At 42.1% G+C, this 22,745-nt stretch overlaps 1 protein-coding gene across 2 annotated transcripts in view; it reads right to left on the bottom strand.

The window, feature by feature from the left end:
- Positions 1-14,681: 14,681 nt before the first annotated feature.
- The window catches only part of tmtc3 (transmembrane O-mannosyltransferase targeting cadherins 3), a 52,277-nt gene continuing 44,213 nt past the window's right edge, over positions 14,682-22,745 (bottom strand). For both annotated transcript variants that reach the window (XM_034085976.1, XM_034085977.1), the window contains exons 12-14: positions 22,311-22,480; positions 20,376-20,602; positions 14,682-17,440 (exon numbers count right to left, since the gene is read on the bottom strand). In XM_034085976.1, coding sequence (XP_033941867.1) covers positions 16,563-17,440; positions 20,376-20,602; positions 22,311-22,480 — 1,275 coding nt within the window. In that variant the 3' untranslated portion in view covers positions 14,682-16,562. The remainder of the gene's footprint in view (positions 17,441-20,375; positions 20,603-22,310; positions 22,481-22,745) is intronic.

Genomic DNA, 22,745 nt, shown 5'->3' with positions numbered 1-22,745 from the left:
CCTTGTGTGGCCGAACCGTCTATATCAGGAGTCGGCAACAGGCGGACCGCGGTCCGGATCCGGACCCAGACGCCGACCTATACAGACCCGGACCTATAATCAATACATTAATAGGGGATTTCAATTTTTACTGGGCGAATCTATTTTAACCGCCGCCGACACGGGGCGAAAGAGACGAGTGAGCGATACAGGGAGAGAAACACACAAGAAGAGACGAGAGCGCGGCAGAGAGAAGCGGAGAGGAAAGTGAGTAAAGAGAATAATTAGCGATACAGGGAGTGGAGAGGAGAGTGAACAGGTGTGTTGGCGGCAGACAGGGAGAGACACATATAATACAATAATTACACATGGCGCTCTCCAAGAAGAGGAACAGAGCTTTTAACCCTGAGTGGACTCCTTCATGTTAATCCTGCCCTCTGGGAGCACAGAGCCGGTGTGTCTCATTTGTTCAGAGACCGTGGCGCTCATTAAAAGTGCCAAAACGCCACTATGAGACAACACACAAAGTGTTTGACCAAACATTCCCTCTCAAGTCAGAACTGAGGTCACAAAACATAAGCAGTCTCAGAGCCCGATATGATCCGTCCACCAGGATCAAAATGAAAACTAAATATCGTTCCAGGCTAACCGAGGCTAACCAATGAGCACCTGCATGTGTGTGAGAGAATGGCCCTGACACCATTTCAGCCCAGATTTAAACTCCTGGCAGGACAAGCTCCAGCTCAACTCTCACACTGAGTTAAAACAAAGTGAGTGGGGGACTGCAATATAAGAGGGAAAGAAAGAGACACTTTAAAACTGTTCAATTGTTATGATGTGTAAAGACTGATATTGTTCAATAATCGTATGAAACAGTTAAGTCATGATGTGAAACTGTTACGAAAGACAAAGGGAAACTCAAGCTGCTGCTGCACTTTATTTGATTTATCTAAAATTAAGCACTTTTAAGATGCATATTTTCAAAAGCTATTTTATTTATTTTCTCCTATTTTATTTTTAAATGCAGCCCGAGAGGAACATTACACATATCCACAGTATTTACTGTATATCTGTAGAGTTCAATGTTACTTGACAATAAATATAGTTGTTTTTGTACTTTCTTTATTTGATTGGCAGTCAGTTGTTGATTACATGCAGACGTTGATAAAGCTACTTCAATATATATCACACTAATTCATAAAGCAAGTTAGACATTTTGATGTTCCGGACCTTTGCATGGGGAGATTTTCTCTAACTGGACCTCGTTGAATTTTAGTTGAATACCCCTGGCCTATATGATAGAGAACTCGTTCTCGTGTGGCTCCAGCCTGAGACATCAAGCCCCCCCTGCTTCACTGTTGCCCCTTTCACACCATCGCAGTTCCCGTTCTAGCTCCTCTTGCACTCTTCTGGTTCGGAACCGGTTTTTCTTTTCAGCCCCCGTTTTATTCACATCGCCCAGAGCCCGACTGGTGCTGCCGCGGCTGCGTCATGACGTCACTGTTTTTCGGGGGAAAGAGCCGTCTCCACTGCGGTGTGAACAGGAAAAAACGGTGCTTATCAGGCTCTAGCTCCGAACCGGCCCTGGAACTGAGTTGGTGTGAAAGGGGCATGGGAGCACAAGACAGGTCCAGAGACAGATGGAAATACTCCACTAAGGCAAGGCTGCTGGCCCTGATGGTATTAGCCCCAGGGTCCTGAGGACCTGTGCCCACCAGCTGTCTCCTGTTCTCCAACACCTGTACAACCTGAGCCTGCACCTGGCACTCACATCCCATGTGATGAAGGAGACTAGTCTTGACCCATCTCAGACCGCAGGTGAGATCATTTCTAGACCCTCTGCAATGTGCCTACCAGCCTCACCTGGGGGCGGACGATGCCATTATTTACCTGTACTTAAGTACAGTAACAAAGCATTTGTAGTACACTACTTCCCACCTCTGCTCCTGTGTCTTTCTTCACGTCTGCTGATAAAAGTCAAGTGGGGTTTCCAGCAGCTAGAGGCAACTCGTGTCAGAATCAGAAAACCTGCAGGCAAAGCAGAGACGTCAGAAAGAACCGAGGCCTCTATTTGCTGCCTAGAAGCTCAACATTTGACAAGCACATGGCTAAAAGCAATCTGTTGAATATCTTAAACAAATACCACCCGGCTAGTTATTATTATTATCATCGTTCGTTAGGACACGTGTTCGCCTCTCTTCCCTCGAAGCCACTATGTTTATTGTTTAGCATTCGCTGCACAGATGTGTGTGTCATGCAGGAGAAGCAGAAACAGATCAGATGCCTGCACGCACAACCCTGCAGGAAGTTGCTTTCCTTGGAATTTCTTTCAAGGGGAAAGGTGTCATCAATACTGACATCCTGGTGTTTTCTCACAACAATGTATTAGAGCATCACATTTCTCTTTATTGCACTCATTGCAGATTTACATAAAAAAGAGCACTGCTCTTACTCCATGCAGTTCTGCATTCCTGCTAATGTAACAATTGTTTATTATTAATTACACGATATTGATCAAATGGCTCGTCTGATTAGTCCGATTTCAGCACTTCCGGTTCCCTCGTCTCAAAGTCAGCACTTATTTATAAATATAAATTTCAAAAGTAAGGCTTAGAGAAGCTAATAGAGAAAATGTAATCTAGCTAGCTAAAGGTTTTATTAAAGGTCTCCTATTATACTGTTTCTCATCAATATATCACAGGTCTCAGATATATACAGAACATGTCTCTGAAGTGTGTGGCTCCAAACACCAAACAGATCATCGCAGCATTACCCATAATCCCCTCTGTTTCAGCCCTGTTTCCAAAGTGCTGATTCTCTGTCTGTTACTTTAGATCAAAATCAGGAGCCCCTCCCCACGCCCCTCTGAGAGACATTTGGTTAGAAAGAACTCAATGGTGCTCTAGGAGGAGATTCAGGTGATAAGGGGGGGGGGGGGTTACCTTGGTTGCTGATTGGCTAATGGGTACACAAGACAACACATCGTTATGACATCATCAAGTGGGCAAAATCTGATCAGCTCATTTTCAGACAGGTTTTTATAGAAATGGATCAAAAAGAGAGAGAATCTTTGTTCCTGAATCTTTCAGAGTCTCTTTCCACAGAGGGGACACATGTTGATGTAGAAGAGACATGAAGAAGAGAGGACACATGTTGATGTAGAAGAGACATGAAGAAGAGGGGACACATGTTGATGTAGAAGAGACATGAAGAAGAGGGGACACATGTTGATGTAGAAGAGACATGAAGAAGAGGGGACACATGTTGATGTAGAAGAGACATGAAGAAGAGGGGACACATGTTGATGTAGAAGAGACATGGAGAAGAGGGGACCCATGTTGATGTAGAAGAGACATGGAGAAGAGGGGACACATGTTAATGTAGAAGAGACATGAAGAAGAGGGGACATGTTGATGTAGAAGAGACATGAAGAAGAGGGGGGACATGTTGATGTAGAAGAGACGTGAAGAAGAGGGGGGACATGTTGATGTAGAAGAGACATGGAGAAGAGGGGACACATGTTGATGTAGAAGAGACATGAAGAAGAGGGGACACATGTTGATGTAGAAGAGACATGAAGAAGAGGGGACACATGTTGATGTAGAAGAGACATGAAGAAGAGGGGGGACATGTTGATGTAGAAGAGACATGGAGAAGAGGGGACACATGTTGATGTAGAAGAGACATGAAGAAGAGGGGACACATGTTGATGGAGAAGAGACATGGAGAAGAGGGGACACATGTAGAAGAGACACGAAGAAGAGGGGACACATGTTGATGTAGAGGAGACATGAAGAAGAGGGGACACATGTTGATGTAGAAGAGACATGAAGAAGAGGGGACACATGTTGATGGAGAAGAGACATGAAGAAGAGGGGACACATGTTGATGTAGAAGAGACATGAAGAAGAGGGGACACATGTTGATGGAGAAGAGACATGAAGAAGAGGGGACACATGTTGATGTAGAAGAGACATGAAGAAGAGGGGACACATGTAGATGTAGAGGAGACATGAAGAAGAGGGGACACATGTTGATGGAGAAGAGACATGAAGAAGAGGGGACACATGTAGATGTAGAGGAGACATGAAGAAGAGGGAACACATGTTGATGTAGAGGAGACATGAAGAAGAGGGGACACATGTTGATGGAGAAGAGACATGAAGAAGAGGGGACACATGTTGATGTAGAAGAGACATGGAGAAGAGGGGACACATGTAGAAGAGACACGAAGAAGAGGGGACACATGTTGATGTAGAGGAGACATGAAGAAGAGGGGACACATGTTGATGTAGAAGAGACATGCAGAAGAGGGGACACATGTTGATGTAGAAGAGACATGAAGAAGTGGATTTTGCATAATAGGTGACCTTTAAATATACTGTCACAACCGTTGACACGTTTGGGCGCTCTACCACTGTAAGAATGGAGCTAATCAAAATAACCAAACACTGCTTTCCAACAGCGCCTCAATTTCACAAGGGTCCATCTGATGTCAGAGTGCACGCCAACGCTCGGAGCAACTATTAAAGAACGCACCCTTAAGGAAGGACCTTAAGGAAGGACTTTAAGGAAGGACTTTAAGGAAGGACTTTGCCAAAAAGCTGATTTGTTCACACCAAATACTTTCATTGTAATAGCCTCGGGATTCAGCACTCACTTTCATCACAGACAAACAAGTTAGTATTTAATCTGTTTTAATTCGAAGGTAACAACCTGCTCATGTGCCTCACATCCAATGCTATATTGGCCTCCATATTTAAAACAAGTCTCAGATGATGAGCGCAGATATGTGTGACGCAGAAAGCCCTGCAGCATGTTGCCAGGCCAACAGCAGCACATCTCTCTGCATGAAAGGCACATTGTGAACCTAAAGCCAGACAGATTAACTATACTGCAGTCAACATGACAGATGTGGCTTCGGCTCACAGGGCGAGATCCGCCTTTGATATCCTGCGGGGCTTCCCTCCCTCTGTTAAAGAGTAATGATGATCGTCTCTCTGCCCCGACACGTGATAAACACCTGTCAACTTTTCTGTACGGCCGCACCATCTGGCAGAAATAAAAAATTAAATATAGATCTTATCATCTTGATTTAATTATATATTCATTGTATGATGTTTTATATCTCAACGGGACTTTTTATGTTCATTTTCTTATTTGTATTTCTTTGCTTCCGATACTTTGACTTTAAAGCTTTAATGTTGAAAAAGGTCTTTATTTCTCACTCCTAGGTTTATGTCACGGTTTTAGTGTTGTCTGTCTGGTTATGGGTTTTGTAAGTCTGTTCATTCTGTGTTTTGTCTTCCTCCTTAGAGGCTTCTCAATACTCAAATTTCCCCTCCTCGACTCCTCGGTCCTCCAGTAGTGACCCGGAAATGAATTTCAGCGCGCCATTTTGAAGGACGTCTCATTTCTCTAAATGCACACCGAGGACCGAGGATCGAGCGTCGAGGAGGCTCTCTGGAGGAGCTCTAACCGAGGAGACACTGATGGTTCCTCCACGGCTCCTCCGCGGATGCATTTCCGGGAACGGTGGAGGCGTGACTCACGGCCGGACTTATCTCAGCCAATGACAGCTCTGCATACATCCCCTGGATATTATTTTAGAAACTGCTCTCATCGCAACGCGATGTTTACAGTGAGAACAGCTGTGAGGTCCTGCAGAAAGCAGAGTCGATATTTTTCTAAAGCCATTTAGTGCTTCACATAATAAAATACACAACGGCTGTAGCCTGATTATGCTTTAGGAGCTGTAGGTGTGTGTGGTACAGTGTGTAGGTGTGTCCTGTACAGTGTGTAGGTGTGTGTGTGTGTGGTACAGTGTGTGCGTAGATGCGGCGGACAGACAGGTCTCAGTTGGTTTGGTGTCCTCTGCTTACTTTTAATACTTGCAAATATAACTTTTGGCCCGTAATTTCAATTCCCTATTTCAGCGACCAGAGAGAGGGGGGGGGGGGGGGATATATCCAGTCTCTGATTGTGTTACGTTATTATGAGAGTGCTCTACTTTAAATTGCATATATTTATATAAATATATGTGTGTGTGTGTGTGTCCGCATCTGTAGCCTGTTATTGTCTCAATATACCGCACTCTCAATGAATTCAAAGTAAATATGTGGGGGGAACAATGTTCAGATGATCTAACAGAGATTATAAAATATGACAAACACTCGACAGCTGATGCAGCTGTTGCCACGTAATAATGAACGGACGTCGCTTTAATATGACCGCTCAGAGGAGAGGAGTTCTCATTTCTTTAAACGTCTGCTGCTTCCCCTCCTCTCTCCTCGGTTCCCCTCCTCGGTCCTCCGCTCGCATCTCCTGTGGCGGGACTAAGTCTCGAGGAGGGGAATCGAGGAGGGGAAATTTGAGTATTGAGAAGCCTCTCTTGTGTTTTGTCTGGTCCTCCTCCCTGTCGTTAGTTTCCCTGGTGTGTCTGATTGTCTCATTGTGTTCACCTGTTGCCCTTGTGTTTCTGCCTCCCCTGCCCAGCTGTGTCTTGTCCTGTGATTACCCTTCTATGTATTTAGTCTTCCCCTGTGTTCCATGTCGGTTCATTGTTTCCCCTCCATGTTTCCACGGTCCGTGTTCCTTGTGCTGCTCGTTTGTTTTTGGGTATTTTGGATACTGCCTTTTTGCCACAGCTTTTATGATTTAATAAAGCTCGCTTTTTTTGTTAAATTCTGCATTTGAGTCCTACCTTTTCCACGCACCCTGACAATGTGAATCACACCTGGCACACACAAACAGAACAATTTGATACATTTGGATCACACCTGGCACACGCAATACATGTTCAGCAGTGGCGGCCGGCCCATAGGGGCGCTAGGGGCGCCGCCCCCCCTCTTCCCACATTATAAAAAATATATATATTTTACTTTGTTCAACTCCCGCCTGCTCCAAATAAGGGCAAAGAGGCGGAACCGAGGCGGGACCTGCTGCCACCGAGCTGAAAGTTCCAGAGCTAGCTGAAGCTACCAAGCTAAGCTAACATGCTCCCCATCTGCACACTGCCGTCGCATTTTAAGTTTCTAAGGTAAGCGGACATGAAACTATTCAGCAAAACTATAAATAATAATCTAAGTTATTGAGTTTTTAGCATAATACTTCAGAATCTTAAAATCGCTTAACGTTTGTATGCAATTGTGCTAAATTCAACACTGGAATCAAGCAACTATTAATATGTTTGCATGACATTAGTTATTTATATTTTTGATATCACTTAATTATACGTTTAATACATTTAAGTCAAGCTAAGGTACATGTAATTGGTAGCTAGTTAGTGCTCTTACCTGTGAGGCCTCCTCCAAACAGCATAATAACCAGACTGTATCATTACATTATTGGACAGGCTCCAGTATGTCCAAAACTGTGCAGCTCGTTTCTTAGTGAATGTCCTGTACTGGTCTTAAAATATCATAACATCAGCTTGTAATGTTTCCTCTTGGATGTTCTTCTTGACCTCAGAGAAGGAGAAACATGTCGTGTCTTTCAGGCATGTCCTTTCCTAACAAAATTACAGGAAACATAAAACATATTATTGCATGTGTGTTATTATGAAAGCGGTGTGTTTGTGTGTTTAGGGGCTGTAGATATAATTATTTTGTAATTGTAATGTTTTTGTTTTTTTTTCAACAGTGAGCTACAAAGACAATCAGATTACGAATGAACAGTATGAAGTTCATCAACATTGAAATATATGTTATTATCAAAATAATATTTAACTGTTATCAAAACGTAGTGCAACTGTAGAAGCTTGCTCTGTTGTCTCACTGAAAGAATCACTTTTACCACGTTTTTTACAGACAATATTGAGAGATAAATAGTAGCCGTTCTCACTATGTGTTAAATATCTTTGCCTTCAATACATTAAATTAGAAAGCTGACAAAGTCATATTGCTAAATATCTAAATGTAACTTTTTGCATGGAAAAAACCCTCAACGTAACTGATGTGTAGGTGATCTACTATTTAGTATTGTTTAATGGAATGTATATCAGTGTATTCAAGTCAATACTTCATTCATTTAAACCAATATCTTTCTTGATTCTTTGTACAGTATGAAAAAAAGAGTATTTGTACCTGTGCTGAAGTCCAGTTCTGTCTCTCACTCTCTGGTCCAGCCTGTCTGCATCACCTGGACACCTTAAAGTTTAAACAAACAGAGATATATATATATATATATATATATAAAGTACCATGTGTACAAACAATATAACTGATTCTCTTCTGTTGAACATGTTGGATTAACCCAGGAGCCCAAGACAATTATAAAACGTGTCATTATTTCAGTACAGTTCAATTGGTTTTATTTTCATAAACGGTTATCAACCGTTAGTGCCAAAGCAGTAGGCTATAATATATGAATTACTGCTGTAGACTACAACCACTACTTGTTTAGCTAGCATAACTCAACAAAGCTAGCGTTAGCTGGCTAACTGACGTTATTTTGCCGCTAAACTGCACGATATAAAACGGTGGTCTTCAAAGCGGATTTAATCCTCAATCTTATCTCATAATTATGACTTTTTATCTCATTATTTCGACTTTTTTATCTCATAATTATGACTTTTCATGGGGATTTTATTTTTTTCAAGTGGCGGAAATGGGCTTCCGTTCACAGTTACGTGGATATTTTTTACAAGTGTAAATGTATGCACACAAGCTCAGATTTTTTTTCTGCAAGTGCTCACATCAGGTTTTACACGCTCTCGCATTTTGCACCATATCTAACTTCATAGTAGGGAACGTGCAATATTTGATTTATGTAAATAGGGAAAAGTGCAATATTTTATTATGTATGAATGCAATAGGGAAAGTGCAATTTGATTATGTATGTGCAATAGGGAAAGTGCTGTACCTGTATGTTTCTTGTTTGTTTCTTTGCCATTCGATATGTGATCTCTGTTCTATATCTATGACTGATTAACCTGAATGTTTTATGTGTATTATCTCGATGCCCAAGACAAATTCCTCCTAAGGGAGACAATAAAGCTCTATCTTATCTTATGATCTTATCTTGTGATGTCTGTATTTGCTTCCCCTGTCGCAAGTTCTGATCGCTCAGTGATATACTTATATTTCTAGAATCTGTGGAATCTCAGCTTGTTAGCTAAGCTTGTTTGTGCATATCCGATATCAATTGATTTATACAGTGCGTTAGAATTTTTTCGCTCAGGGCTCATTTAGACACTTCTTGTGAGACTTGTGTTTTGTTTCAGTAAACATGGTTCATATCATCAGTAAGCTGAGTTTCTTCCTGTTAAATTAGCAGGACACATGAATAGTTTATTACATTTTAAGAAGCCCTGAGACACAGTTTCGTGAGAAAAAAAACGGGGGAAAAGCCCCTTAAATGGGAATTAAATCATTTTAAGTAATTGTGGGTGTTCTGCAGTTTGTGTGGGCCTACTGTACTGTTGCACAGTGTATGCTGTAGAAACTATGTCCAGGACAAGGTGTTTGGAAGTTTTGGAAGATTCATAGCTAACCACACTGAAGATTATGGAGGCATTGATCAGTCTTCTCATATTTTTAAGCCTCAATGTGTCCCCCCCCCCCCCTCTAACATCACCCCGAAGTCATAATTTAAGGGGTCTTTTCTCAATTTTGTTTTTCCGGGGGAGCATCCCCCCGGACCCCCCTAGTATTGTTCGGTCACCATTTCCACAGCCCCACCTAAAATATATTTCACCAGCCGCCACTGATGTTCAGTGTCTATTCTTTGTATATTTACTGCAGTTTCTCATGTATACCAGTAGTCTGATACAATATTTACAGTTTGAAATGCTGTTAAATGAAATGTGGTGGTGATTAATGGTTTTTGTCCCATCTTTTCATCAAGGCTTTCGGCCCTTAAATCGATCTGTTGTTTTGTCTGTCTGACCTTTGTTTTGTTTTGTGTGTCCATCCATCCATCTTCTCCCGCTTATCCGTGGTCGGGTCGCGGGGGTAACAGTTCCAGCAGAGAGCCCCAAACTTTCTTTTCCCTGGCGACATCAACCAGCTCTGACTGGGGGATCCCAAGGCGCTCCCAGGCCAGCGAAGAGATATAATCCCTCCACCTGGTCCTAGGTCTACCCCTTGGTCTCTTCCCAGCTGGACGTGCCTGGAACACCTCCCTAGGGAGGCGCCCAGGTGGCATCCTAACTAGGTGCCCGAACCACCTCAACTGGCTTCTTTCGACGCGAAGGAGGAGCGGCTCAACTCCGAGTCCCTCCCTGATGACCGAACTTCTCACCTTATCTCTAAGGGAGACACCAGCCACCCGGCGGAGGAAACCCATCTCGGCCGCTTGTATCCGCGATCTCGTTCTTTCGGTCATGACCCATCCTTCATGACCATAGGTGAGGGTAGGAACGAAAATGGCCCGGTAGACAGAGAGCTTTGCCTTCCGGCTCAGCTCCCTTTTCGTCACAACGGTGCGGTAAAGCGACTGCAATACCGCTCCCGCTGCTCCGATTCTCCGGCCCATCTCACGCTCCATTGATCCCTCACTCGAGAACAAGACCCCGAGATACTTGAACTCCTTCACTTGGGGTGTTTTGTGTGTGCTCGCCCCAATTCCTGTAAAGCGACCTTGGGTCCCTTGAAAGGCGCTATAGAAATCTCAGTTATTATTATTATTATTATTATTAGTGTTGAGGCAATAGCAGTTAAAACAGGACTGGTCAAATGTGACCGCGAACACCAAAGTAAGGGGGGGAAACGAAGACAATAGGAGGGTTAAAATGGTATTTAACACATATTGTGCTTCCTGCTATTAGAATATTGCATTAGTCTATATTGGAGTTAATATTGTGTATCCAGCAGCCCTACTGCATTAAAGTCCATGGTCATACAGGGACAGGGTCTAATTTTACTCACTGACATATATCTGTTTTATTATGAAAGATGTCTGTTTTTTCGTGATGGCAAAGGGTCAGCTCAGCGATAACAGCACTTGTTGAATGTAAAAGAGCTAGTCACACATTAGTTTGTTTTACTCTAAAAGAAGCGAAGGGAGACATTTGTAAAATCACTATTATTATTATTCTTTTTTTTTTTTTTTCTCTCAAAGGAAATGGGGAATAAGAAAATAAGCTGTATGTGATGGTTGATATGAAAGTCACTGTTTGAAGGAAAATTGACGCCGTACACGATTTGTATCATTGTCTTGTACTGTCGAATGTCATGTTTTATGTTATTTGTGGACCCCAGGAAGATTAGCTGTTGTTATGCACCAGCTAATGGGGATCCTAATAAACTATAAACTCATCTAAAGAAAAGATACAACTATAATAAAGTCTTTAGTAAGATAGAGAGCCAATGCTAAGACAAATTGACAATAACAGAGCACACACAGTGACATTTGTTCTCTGCATTTAACCCATCCTAGTACCAGGAGCAGCTACTGTACAGCGCCCGGGGAGCAATGGGAGTGGGGGTGTCCGGTGCCTTGCTCAAGGGCACCATGGCAGGGCAGGAGGTGAACTGGGACCTCTCCAAGTAGCAGTCCACACTCCATATTTATTTATTCAAGTTGGGGGACTTGAACCGGCGACCCTACGGCTCACAGTACAAGCCCCTACTGAGCCACTGCCGCACACTGATGACACAAGACATGTTCAACATATACATCTAAATACATATATAAACATGAGGATTGTGTGTTAAAGTTACAGTAAATGACGAGATATTAGTGAATGAAATGAGACGTATAGATAAATAAAAATTAAGCACCATAATCGAATATGAAAAAAGAGGATTGTGTTGATTCAATAGCAGTGAATGACATGTGGTGCTCACACACAGAATCATTTACACCTGTTTTAATGATGTTGCACTAAAGCAGATTTCTTTATTTTTCAGGGACAACTAACATTGATCAACACTGTAAATGTACCAGTGTAATTTTCAAATGTTGTCTGTTCACCCTTATTTTAAATAGGCCATCAACACAACAATTGAACCACACAGCATTATACAAGTAGAACAGGAACACGAACAGCTGAACGGAACAAAAAGCGAATAAGAGTCGAGCAAAATAAGACATTTAAAAAGCCATTAACAAAGTTAGGGCCCCAGTCCTCATAGCTTCGAGTGTACGCACAAATGAGGGCTGAGCACGCATCATTGTCAGCTTTCCAACTTTGATTTACATCCGTGTATTTGGCAACATGATAGTGCTGTGTGTGTGTGTGTGTGTGTGTGTGTGTGTATGTGTGTGTGTGTGTGTGTGTGACTCTACTTTCTCATTAAAGGGGAGTGACAGTGATCCAACGGTGATACGCCGTGATTCACACCCGGCTTTGTTTTTTTATGCCATTCAAAACATTTTTAACTGATGGGTATCGGTTGTGTTGAGATATTTATTCAGATCCCATCTTTTTTTATTCCAGCTCGCATGCAACACCATTCCAACAAGCTGTTTATTTAAGATATTTACCTTGATTTATTTGCACTTGCTGCAGTTCAGCAAAGGGTGAGAGTTTCCTGCTTTTAGTTGACATGTATGCTCGGGAGAACAGCTGTGAAAAGACACTCAGCATATCACGATAATAGTCCAATCTGTTAAAATGATATACAGATGCTGAAAATAAAAACGCAATGAGCTTCATTTCATTCAGGTTACTCGGGCAAAGGCTGCACAAACACTGGAGCATCCTTTCAAAGGGAACTCCAGTTCGAAACCCGCTCCTGCCGCCACTGCGTCAGGCTGTCGTGTCCTTGGGCAAGACACTTCACCCGGATTTGCTCCTGTGGGTATTGTCCACAGTACATGTATAATACCAATGTATACTTGTAAAAGCGCCTCGATGACCTCGAGACGTGAAGATGGACGGTGTGGCGCAGTGCGCTGTGCAATGATCATCAGATCAAGGGGTGAAACCTTTATATACAGTCTATGGGTGAAACCCGCCGCTGCTGCGTCTGTAAAGCCGTGGTGTCCTTGGGCAAGACACTTCACCTGAACTTGCTCCTGTGGGTAATGTCCACAGTACATCACCATTGCATGTATGATATGTGTAATGGGTATTTGTAAAGCGCTTTGAGCATCTGGAAAAGCGCTATAATAAATGTAAGGAATTATTATTATTATTATTAAAGAGAACTATTATGCTTTTTTGAGTTTTCCCTCTTCTGTAGTGTGTTCTATGTTTGTGTCTGAAAAGGCTAATCGCTGTTTCTCTCCAAACACGCCTGCCTGCAACGATTCAATTAACTCCTTTGTTTACTTCCATGACACAGAAATAATTATGTTTGATTGTTTATTACCTGTCTGTCAAACTTCTCTGTTTGAAAGAAATAGTTTTGATAAGGAAGCAGACCAGACCACAACAATTTATTAAACAAATTATCACTTTGGTCTGGATCCAACTAACCACACTGCAGGTGTGAAAGCACTGTACTCTGATCACACACACACACACACACACACACACACACACACACACACACACACACACACACACACACACACACACACACACACACACACACACACACACACACACACACACACACACACACACACACACACACACACACACACACACACACACACACACACACACACACACACACACACACACACACACACACACACACACACACACACAAGCTTACTGTGGATTCTGATTCTTAAAACAGATGGTTGTGGTCACAGTTTGTTAATGGACTTTTTTATTTTAACAGTTGGAGTGGAAGCAGAAATCTCCAAACTTGGCCGAATAACATCACCTGAATAGCTGGATTTTTTGTTTTGTTTCTTTCCGTTAACTGTCAAGTGGGAAATAAGTATTTTTTGTGTTTCCATCTATTTCTATTTTGTCTTTAGAAAGGGGCCGGTCATATAAGATTATTTTCTTCTCCCTGCTCAATAGTGTGTTAATAGAGACATGATTTGTTAACAATTATTATACATTAAAGGTGGGGTAGGTAAGTTTGAGAAACCGGCTCGAGATCGCTAGAATTTGAAAATACACAACCGGAGAAAATCTGCCACTTCCTCACAGAGCCCCTCCTCCAACACACACGAACGCGCACATGACCAATGAGGGCACGAGATAAGTGTGTGCCCCGATGGAAGGCTGACAGGCAGGTAGGCCATCCGGTTGGTTGTACTTTTTACAGTATTACGGCTTCTACAGATGACACTTTTTTATGGATTTGTTGTCAAAGCACTTCAGATATTCATTGCTATCGGGATGTTAAGAGCATTCCATGGAATATAACAAAAAGTGTATCTCGAGCCGGTTTCTGAAACTTACCTACCCCACCTTTAAGTTTTGGGAACGGTACAAATTATATATTTTTTAAATTGATATCACCTGAACTATTTTATTTTAAACAATACTATATTTTCTCAAGCGTTCTCAAATGTTAACGGATCAGTTTTCGTGTTCAAAAAGCAGGAAGTGAAATCATGCCGAGGGACAGATGCATTAGATGCCGTGTATTTGTAAATTGCATTACATCCAAAAGGTAATTGGTCAGAGAGACTAAGAACAGCATACTTTTTTTCTGTTTAGAACTCAATTTGGGATTTCAAATTGGATTGGCACCGGGGGCGACTTCCTGCTCGGGATGGTGCAACGTGCGTGCGGTAAGAAATGCCCTCGAGTGAATGATGCGTGTTCCTCCCTCATCTCATAAATCTCTGCAGCAGACCAACAGGAACCCTGCAGGCATATCAACAGCAAACAGACAGCAGAACAATGAGTTGTAATCTCACTTTATTTAATAACCAAGACCCCCCCCCCACCACCACCACCAAGGGTTATTGCATCAAAAGAAATAGTACAAAAATCAGCCACTCAGCGAAATGAGGAAAATAAACGTACAAACTGCGTGTGTCCTCGTCCAAAGCTGTACCACATTTGATTGGATATTACACACATGTTTAACACTGACATGGCTCTGTTGTTTCAAAGTGAAAAACATATATGGTTTATTAGTGACATTTAAAAAGAATAGACGAGATAATGCACCGTACATTCAAAGCAAGTGGTTAACAAAGAGAACATAATCAATATAAATAACACTGGATATAAGTACACTGTATATATAAATCAGGGTTGAAAGGTCGATGCATAGCAAGGCTCCTTAGTACCACCGCTGTACTGCTAACGTACACTACTTTGCTTTAAATGGAGAGTTGCACTGAGCAGAGGGGCGGCACACTTCAATTGTACTGTGACGCAAAAACAGGAATGTTATAGGAGCTCGAGAGGAAGACTGAATTCAATCGTTGACTTTTCCTCACAAGTGGGCTCACGACTTGAGTGCACACGCTGTGGTGCAGTACAAGAAGTGTTTACGATGTGGCTTCATAAATCATCTGGTACTCGGTTTTATAATTTATGAAGCGTCATCGCTTGGAGCACCCTTAAATGACCCGAGTAGCTGTCGATGGATGCGATGTCAATCTTTGGGACAAAAAATATCCGGTTCATACGGGAGAGGATTAGGGCCACATGTGACATTTCTTTTGAGAGCTGACAAAAGTGCATTTTTCTCCACACTCCAAAAAGATATTCACTTTTGTTCAGATCTCAAAGACATTTCACATGTAGCATTCATCAAAATCCATTCATTCCAGTTCTCCTGACGCAGAATCATTTTGATTTAGTGTGATCACAAGAATGAACGCTGGAAGAACTGAGGCTACTAAAAACACTCAAATGCGGAACAACCCAAGGTTATCTTCTCGGAAAAAAGTGACTGCTGTGGAGCGGGATGAATGCGAAGATCTGTTTTCTGCAAAGTGTGAAGATTCCTTCTGCAAAGTGGAGGGAACTTGAACATGAGGAACACATGATGAGGCCTGAGGCTGAGGATGAGCGTGCGTAATGGATGACCGTCACATAAAATCAGTGTCTCCACAAATGATGTGTGTGTGGGGTAGATGCGCACCTAGATATTTACTGTGGCTGTCGTGTCTCAAATGTGACGGACAGCTGTGAAGATGAGAGGCCTAATGAGACAAAAGGAGTGAGATAAGTCTTTTTGTTGCCATGACAATTACATTGAGTGGAAAGGCAGCTGTGAGGATTGATGATGTCGTGGCAGGAAGCGCAAGATCGATGCAGATTAGTTTTGTGCAAGAGAAAATACTCTGGGTGTTGAAGCAGTGGTATTCTTAGGCACAGTTATCATCCTGCTGCGAGGAAAACACGTCATTTCCTATAATTGTTCGTGATACAATCATTCTGTTTTTAAAAACAATAACTCAGGAGTGAGTCACGCGTTGACGAAAAGACAAATCCAGTGATAAACAATGACTACACGGAGAAAAACAACTCGTATCTATAACTGCGGCAGATATGTGGAATCACATTCAGATGAAGCACACACATTAGCATCTACGTCTGCTTTTAAATAGACGATGCCACATTGTGCTTCTTGTTACATAAGCTGTGTGTGCAGATTTCCCTTCTTCACATGATTAGTGTCAAATCAAACATGCGGAGCAGCCTGCAAACGAGTGAGCAAATCAAAAAGGGAATAACATGACAAGACGAGTGGGAAATGCAGTCGTATCCCGGAGCCTCAAAGGAGCTCTATAAAAAGTAGTCCCAACTATAAATTACAACCGTGTCAATCACCACTTAATATGCGCTCAATCTCCTCCAGTCTCTTCAAGGCGGCTGCTCTTTTCCCCTCTATATCTGAAATCTCCTTCGTGGACTTACCCTTAGTCCGCTTGTCAGACTGGCTACTGTCCAGAGACTCTGATTGGTCGACGCCTACACCTCCGAGGCGTTCTGTGGAGGATTTCCGCACATTCTTCTCATTCCCAGCCCCCTTCCCTACAGCATTAGCACCCCTCCCTTCCTTCTCACCCTCAGACACTTCCTCCTCCCTGTCCTCAACTCCCTTAAGGGGCTTTTCCTCCTGAGCAGACGTGGTTTCTCCCCGTGCTGTAAGTGGCTGCCCTGCGGAGCTCATGGCGGCCATCTTACTGCGAACAATACTCAAGTGGCGTTTCACATACTCCTCGTTCGGTGCCAGAGCGAGCGTTTCCTCCAGGCAGCTTTCGGCACGCGGGAGGTCTCGCTCCTCGAAGTACACGACACACAAGTTGTGTTTGCCTTGCACGTTGGTGGGATCCACGCTTAGAATTCTCTCGAAGCAGGCTTTGGCGCCATTTGTGTCCTTCTTGTGGTTCATGAGGATGTCCCCCTTCAGGATGAGACCCTTGATGTGTTCAGGGTGGTGGCGCAGCAGCTCGTCCAACGCTGGCAGCGCGTCTATCTCTCGTTTGGACTGAGAGTAAAGCAACGCCAGGTTAAACAGGGCGCTGCGGAAGCCGGCCTGCAAACCTATCGCTCTCTTCATCCACCGCTCAGCTGCCACGTTTTCGTTGGCGTCCATGGCCAGCATGCCGAGGTTGAAGTAGCCGTTGGCGTCTTCGGGCTCTTCTTCCACGTAGATCAGGAAGCGACGGTTCGCCTCGGGCCAGAACTTTGGCTCACCTGCCACAAAAAGCAGAGACATAATGATAAGGTGGCATTCATTAACAGAGATGGCAAAAGTACACACATCCTTTACTCAAGTAGAAGTACAGACACTCGTGTTTAAAAATACTCTGGTGAAAGTAGAAGTTCTGACTAAACTTCTTTATTCAAGTAAAAGTAAAGAGGCTTTGAAGTGGACTTCAGTAAAAAGTACCCATAACTAGCAGCTGCTTTAAAGAGTACCTGACCTCCCTTTATATTAATAGAACAATAATGTCGTTGTTAGCTAATGAATGTTTCCATGCCGACCAACGGCAACATGACAACGTTTCCATTGGTCCCTCTTCTTTAGAGAAGACCAGGAAGTGATGGATACACGGATCGTGTTCCAACCAATAGGCACGCAGTGACTCTAAAGAATAATGATCACGCCACCAAACACACATTCAGACTAAAGGAACCAGCTGTTTGGAAAATGAGAGAAATAGAAAGTACAGGTATTTGAGTTCAACATGTAAGAAGTAGAAAGTACAGGTATTTGAGTTCAACATGTAAGAAGTAGAAAGTACAGGTATTTGTGTTCAACATGTAAGAAGTAGAAAGTACAGGTATTTGTGTTCAACATGTAAGAAGTAGAAAGTTCAGGTATTTGAGTTCAACATGTGAGAAGTAGAAAGTACAGGTATTTGAGTTCAACATGAGAGAAGTAGAAAGTACAGGTATTTGTGTTCAACATGTGAGAAGTAGAAAGTACAGGTATTTGTGTTCAACATGTGAGAAGTAGAAAGTACAGGTATTTGTGTTAAAAATGTAAGAAGTCAAAGTAAAAAGTCGTCAGAAAAATAAGTAGTGGAGTAAAGTACTGATACCAGAAAAATGTACTTAAGTACAGTAACGAAGTATTTGTGCATGTAAATGGTCTGCAAAAGGCTAAAATGGCTGAAATCCTAACAGAGGTCGACGGATTCACACAGTCACGCTAAGGTGAGTGTTACGCAAAGGAACCCTATTTAATTTAATTTGTAATTTCCTGATTTCCTTTTGTCACAACATCAACAATGCATGACTTGATAGAAACTTGGCCAGGAACTCAAGCGTTGCCACAGAAAAGCCGCCACCTATTCAGAACCTGGTTACACCCTCAAGGTGACATCAGGTCTTTGTTTGTTTGATCATACCAGATGTGTTGAAAGATGTCTTTTCACTTAAGGCCCGGACACGCCAAGCCGATTTTGGCCATCGATGAGCGTCAGGCCGACGATGAGAGTCGACACGCCTACTCAGATTGGTGTGTCCTGCACCGTCGTGTCTTTTCAGCCGTGTCGACGCCTTTTCGGCCGAAAACTCACCGATTCGACAGTCGGCCAAAGGCTGTCGGCAAAATCAATCACTCTGATTGGCTGTTCAGCTAGCGAATCAGTGCATTAGAAGCGAAACGGAAGTGAGGGACCCAAACAAACTATTAAGAAGGCAAATGTGAGATTTAATTTAACTCCAGCTCTCGACTCAGGTTCGGGAAAGCCCCGTGAGCTTCTCGCTGTAGAGTGAAAATGGAACGCACGCGCTATTTGTTGTTTGTTTATAGTCTGTTCTTCTTCTCTCGGTTATCACGCAGTCTGTTCAGCATTCAGAAATATTCAAATACACAATTCTTGAACTGCTGAAAATAACACATTTAAACTGCATGCAACAACTGAATGGGATTGGCATAAAGCACCAGATATCGAAAGTTTAACGGACCCCTGTGAAGGTAGCCATGCCAATTACCCCCCCCTTAAAATGTTGCCCAATTTTGGACTAGCACCAGTGCCAATGGATTGTCTTTTTTAGTCATTTAAACATATCATCCAATCACTGCCTCTTCAAGCCAGAAGGCCTGCACAATTTGTAAAAAAACAACATATTTTAATCATTTTTAGTAATACTGCAATTTAGTAGTCATAAGTAGTAGTCATAATTGTCGTTAAAAAACATATTAAATGACTATTATCTGATGTTTTGAGGAATATCTGTACCAAACAATTGTGTTCATTAAAGCTCCACAGTACTCAATTACTGTATATAGACTATTCTGCACAGTTTCTATCATATTCTGTTTCTATTATATTCGATTTTATTTTATTTACTTGCACTATGTGTATTGTGTTGCTCTGTGGGAGGAGCCTGCGACCTAAGATTTTCATTGTCATAACTACACTGTAGCGATGTACTAGGGCTGTGCAATTAATCGTATTTTAATCGCAATTACGATTTTGGCCTGCCACAATTACGAAGACAACATAATCGAAAAAAACGATTATTTTGCTTTGCTTGGTTGTGACAGCATATTTGATCTAATTTATTTTAGTCTAATTTATTTGTATTTATCATATTTACATATGTTTAGTAGCTTGTTGAAGTGCGCTCCAAAATATTGATCTTGTTTATTGGTATTTATTATTTTGACGTTATTTATTTAAATGTAAATATAAATGTATAATTGATTTTTCAGTTGAATTATACGTTCAGGGTAATCAACAGTTAAAAAGATACTGTTCAAATTATTATTTGTATTTGTTTTAAAGTTCAATAAATGGATGTTTTCAAAGTCAATGAATAATCGTATTTAATAATCGTGATATCAATTATTGACCAAAATAATCATGATTATGATTGTTGCCATAATCGCACAGCCCTACTATGACACATGACAATAAAAGCCTTGAAACTTGAAACACCTGTTTAGCCTTTAACAAGTATTGTGCTTTTTGCAATTCGAATGTCTTTCCATTTCAAATACATTTTCAATGAATTGTGCAACCCTAAGAGACAGTGAATTCGTGCAGAGAAGACAATCCCACGAGTGTCACGGGGTTAACTCCGTGCAGGCCATGCTTGACATTAACAAGTTCTTTGCATCCATCCGGAAACTGGACAAGATCCAAACTAATCAATCACAAAAGACATCACTCACCAGACTCTTGCATCAGAAGTGCTGAGTTGAAGAGTGCCAGTTTATGGCGTGGGTTCAGCTCGAGTGCGTGATTGAAGTTCTTCAGAGCTTCTGCTGGGTCTTTCATCTCGATGTTGACGATGGCCAGGTTGTACCACAGGTCAGCGTTGGTGCGATCCAGCTCCAAGGCTCGGAGGTAGGCGTCCCGCGCTTCGCTCAGCTTGTTCATCTTCAAAAGAAGCTCTCCTCTGAGATGAAAGAAAAGACAATAAATTAACAGCACACGAAAAGGAATCAAAACAGTGTGGGAATTCTATATTTTACATAATGGACAATTCACAGGGAAATATTCATTGTATATTTGTCCTCATTTTGTTGTATGTGGGTGTCCATTTGGTTATTGTTACAAATTGGATTGTCGGGACCATATGCCAAAAACAATCTGAAATAAAAAAGACTACCTTAATGTGATGTGTGTGTTATTTAAATTAAACATAAAAACTGAACTGTGAAATAACACGTAGACACAAGTAGTGACTGAACATGTTTCAAGCTCAACTACAATAGGTACATTTGAACCCTTTATAGGGCACTATTAGGTTAACCCTAACCCGTTTCAGGCCTCTGCTGATTGGCCGAATTCCCCAATGGCGCGCTCTGTGGCGTAGAGTGATCTCCGCTGATTGGCTGGGAGAAAACCACATGCTTGTCGACCTCGCGGAAGTTAGCAAATATGGTTCCTCGCTAGAGATGGGTACCGAGCCCCGGTATTAAACGGGCCCTGGGGCGGAATTATTAAAGACCGTGGTACCGGTAAGCTCCGACGTTACCGGTCTTTTTATCGGTACTGGAGACATCTAAAAAATATGTCATGTATTATGCTACACAAATTATATTGCAGTTTTAGTGTCGCCAACTAATAAGCTATATATAATAATATTCTAATATGCAATAAGACTGCAAAATGCGTTATTTTTTTCATTTTCGATCTTTCCAATCCAGACGAGAGATCTCTCTCTCCCCCGTCTGTGTGCGAGGGGGCGGGGCAGTTTACACGCACGCACGCACCCACCCACCCACACGGAGGAGATGGCCGAGTAAATGCGCTCCGAGGTTTGGTTAAACTTTACCCGTCTCGTGCAATAAGAGTTTAGCATATCAGGGCGGTAACACGAGCAATTTGTCTAAACATTTATCAAAAGTGCTCCACATCCAGACGGAGGAATGCACCGGGTTCCACTGTCTTTCTAGCAGCTCTGTAGCCCGTCCACGAGTAACGTGTCCACGTCAGGTGTTCTGTATGCTAGCAGCAACACACGGAGTTAACTCCATGATACAAACAGGGGTTATGATTAGAGGTAACTCAGTTATTTATTTTGTTAAAGTTTCAGCTATTCTGTTTACAGTTCTGTCATCACATTATTTAATACGATTTGTTAAAACGTTGTTGTTTCTTTTGATGTGAAATATTATTTATTTAATTTAAATAAAAAGCAATGTCAGTTTTGTTTATTTAGTTTAACTTTTTTTTTTCTTCCAAAAGAACCGATAAGAGTACCGTTAAAAGACTGGATCGATAAGCGGTATCGATAAAAGTAGTAGTACCATTAAAACCTTAACGATACCCATCCCTATTCCTCGCCCGATAAATCTAATCTTGGAGTCCTTTTTATCAAGATGAACATCACTTTAGTCAAACTAGGACATAACAGCCAACAGAACCTTACAAATGACCCGGTGTAGGTACAAATGCTACATAAGCAGTCTGTCAACTCTCAGTTCAGGGATGGAGGCAAATTCAAATAAACCTGAAAGGAAACGTTTTGAGTATGCATGGTAGTGCATGTCAATGTCAACATTTAAGGTATTGAATCCCTGTTCCCCGTGGAAAGAATAACGGATGTTAATTCAAGCTCAAAGACTGACATCTGATAGGAGCAAAGGGAAAACTCTTGCCTGCTGATGTAGGCTTGTTTGAAGTCTGGCCTCATGCTGATGGCCTGTCGGTAGAGCTGGTCGGCCTCTTCCAACCTTGATTCGTTTGCTCGTATCAGGTTAGCAAGGTTTATGTAAACGTTGAGATGGTTAGGGGCCACACGAGTCGCGTACTTCTTACCTGGAATAACCTGAGAATGGAGAGAAAATATGTGAATGATGGATCCAAGGAGGTATGGAAAAGCCTGAGTGGTGAATTAAGAGGTTTTTAAGATGTGTAGGGACAGATAGATAGATAGATAGATAGATATATGGGTAGATAGATAGATAGATAGATAGATAGATAGATAGATAGATAGGTAGATATATGGGTAGATAGATAGATAGATAGATAGATAGATAGATAGATAGATAGATAGATAGATAGATAGGTAGATAGGTGGATAGATGGATAGA

This window comes from Pseudochaenichthys georgianus, chromosome 6 (assembly GCF_902827115.2).
Source record: "Pseudochaenichthys georgianus chromosome 6, fPseGeo1.2, whole genome shotgun sequence".
In the NCBI taxonomy this organism is placed as follows: domain Eukaryota; kingdom Metazoa; phylum Chordata; class Actinopteri; order Perciformes; family Channichthyidae; genus Pseudochaenichthys; species Pseudochaenichthys georgianus.
This window is presented reverse-complemented; position numbering and strand designations above follow the sequence as displayed.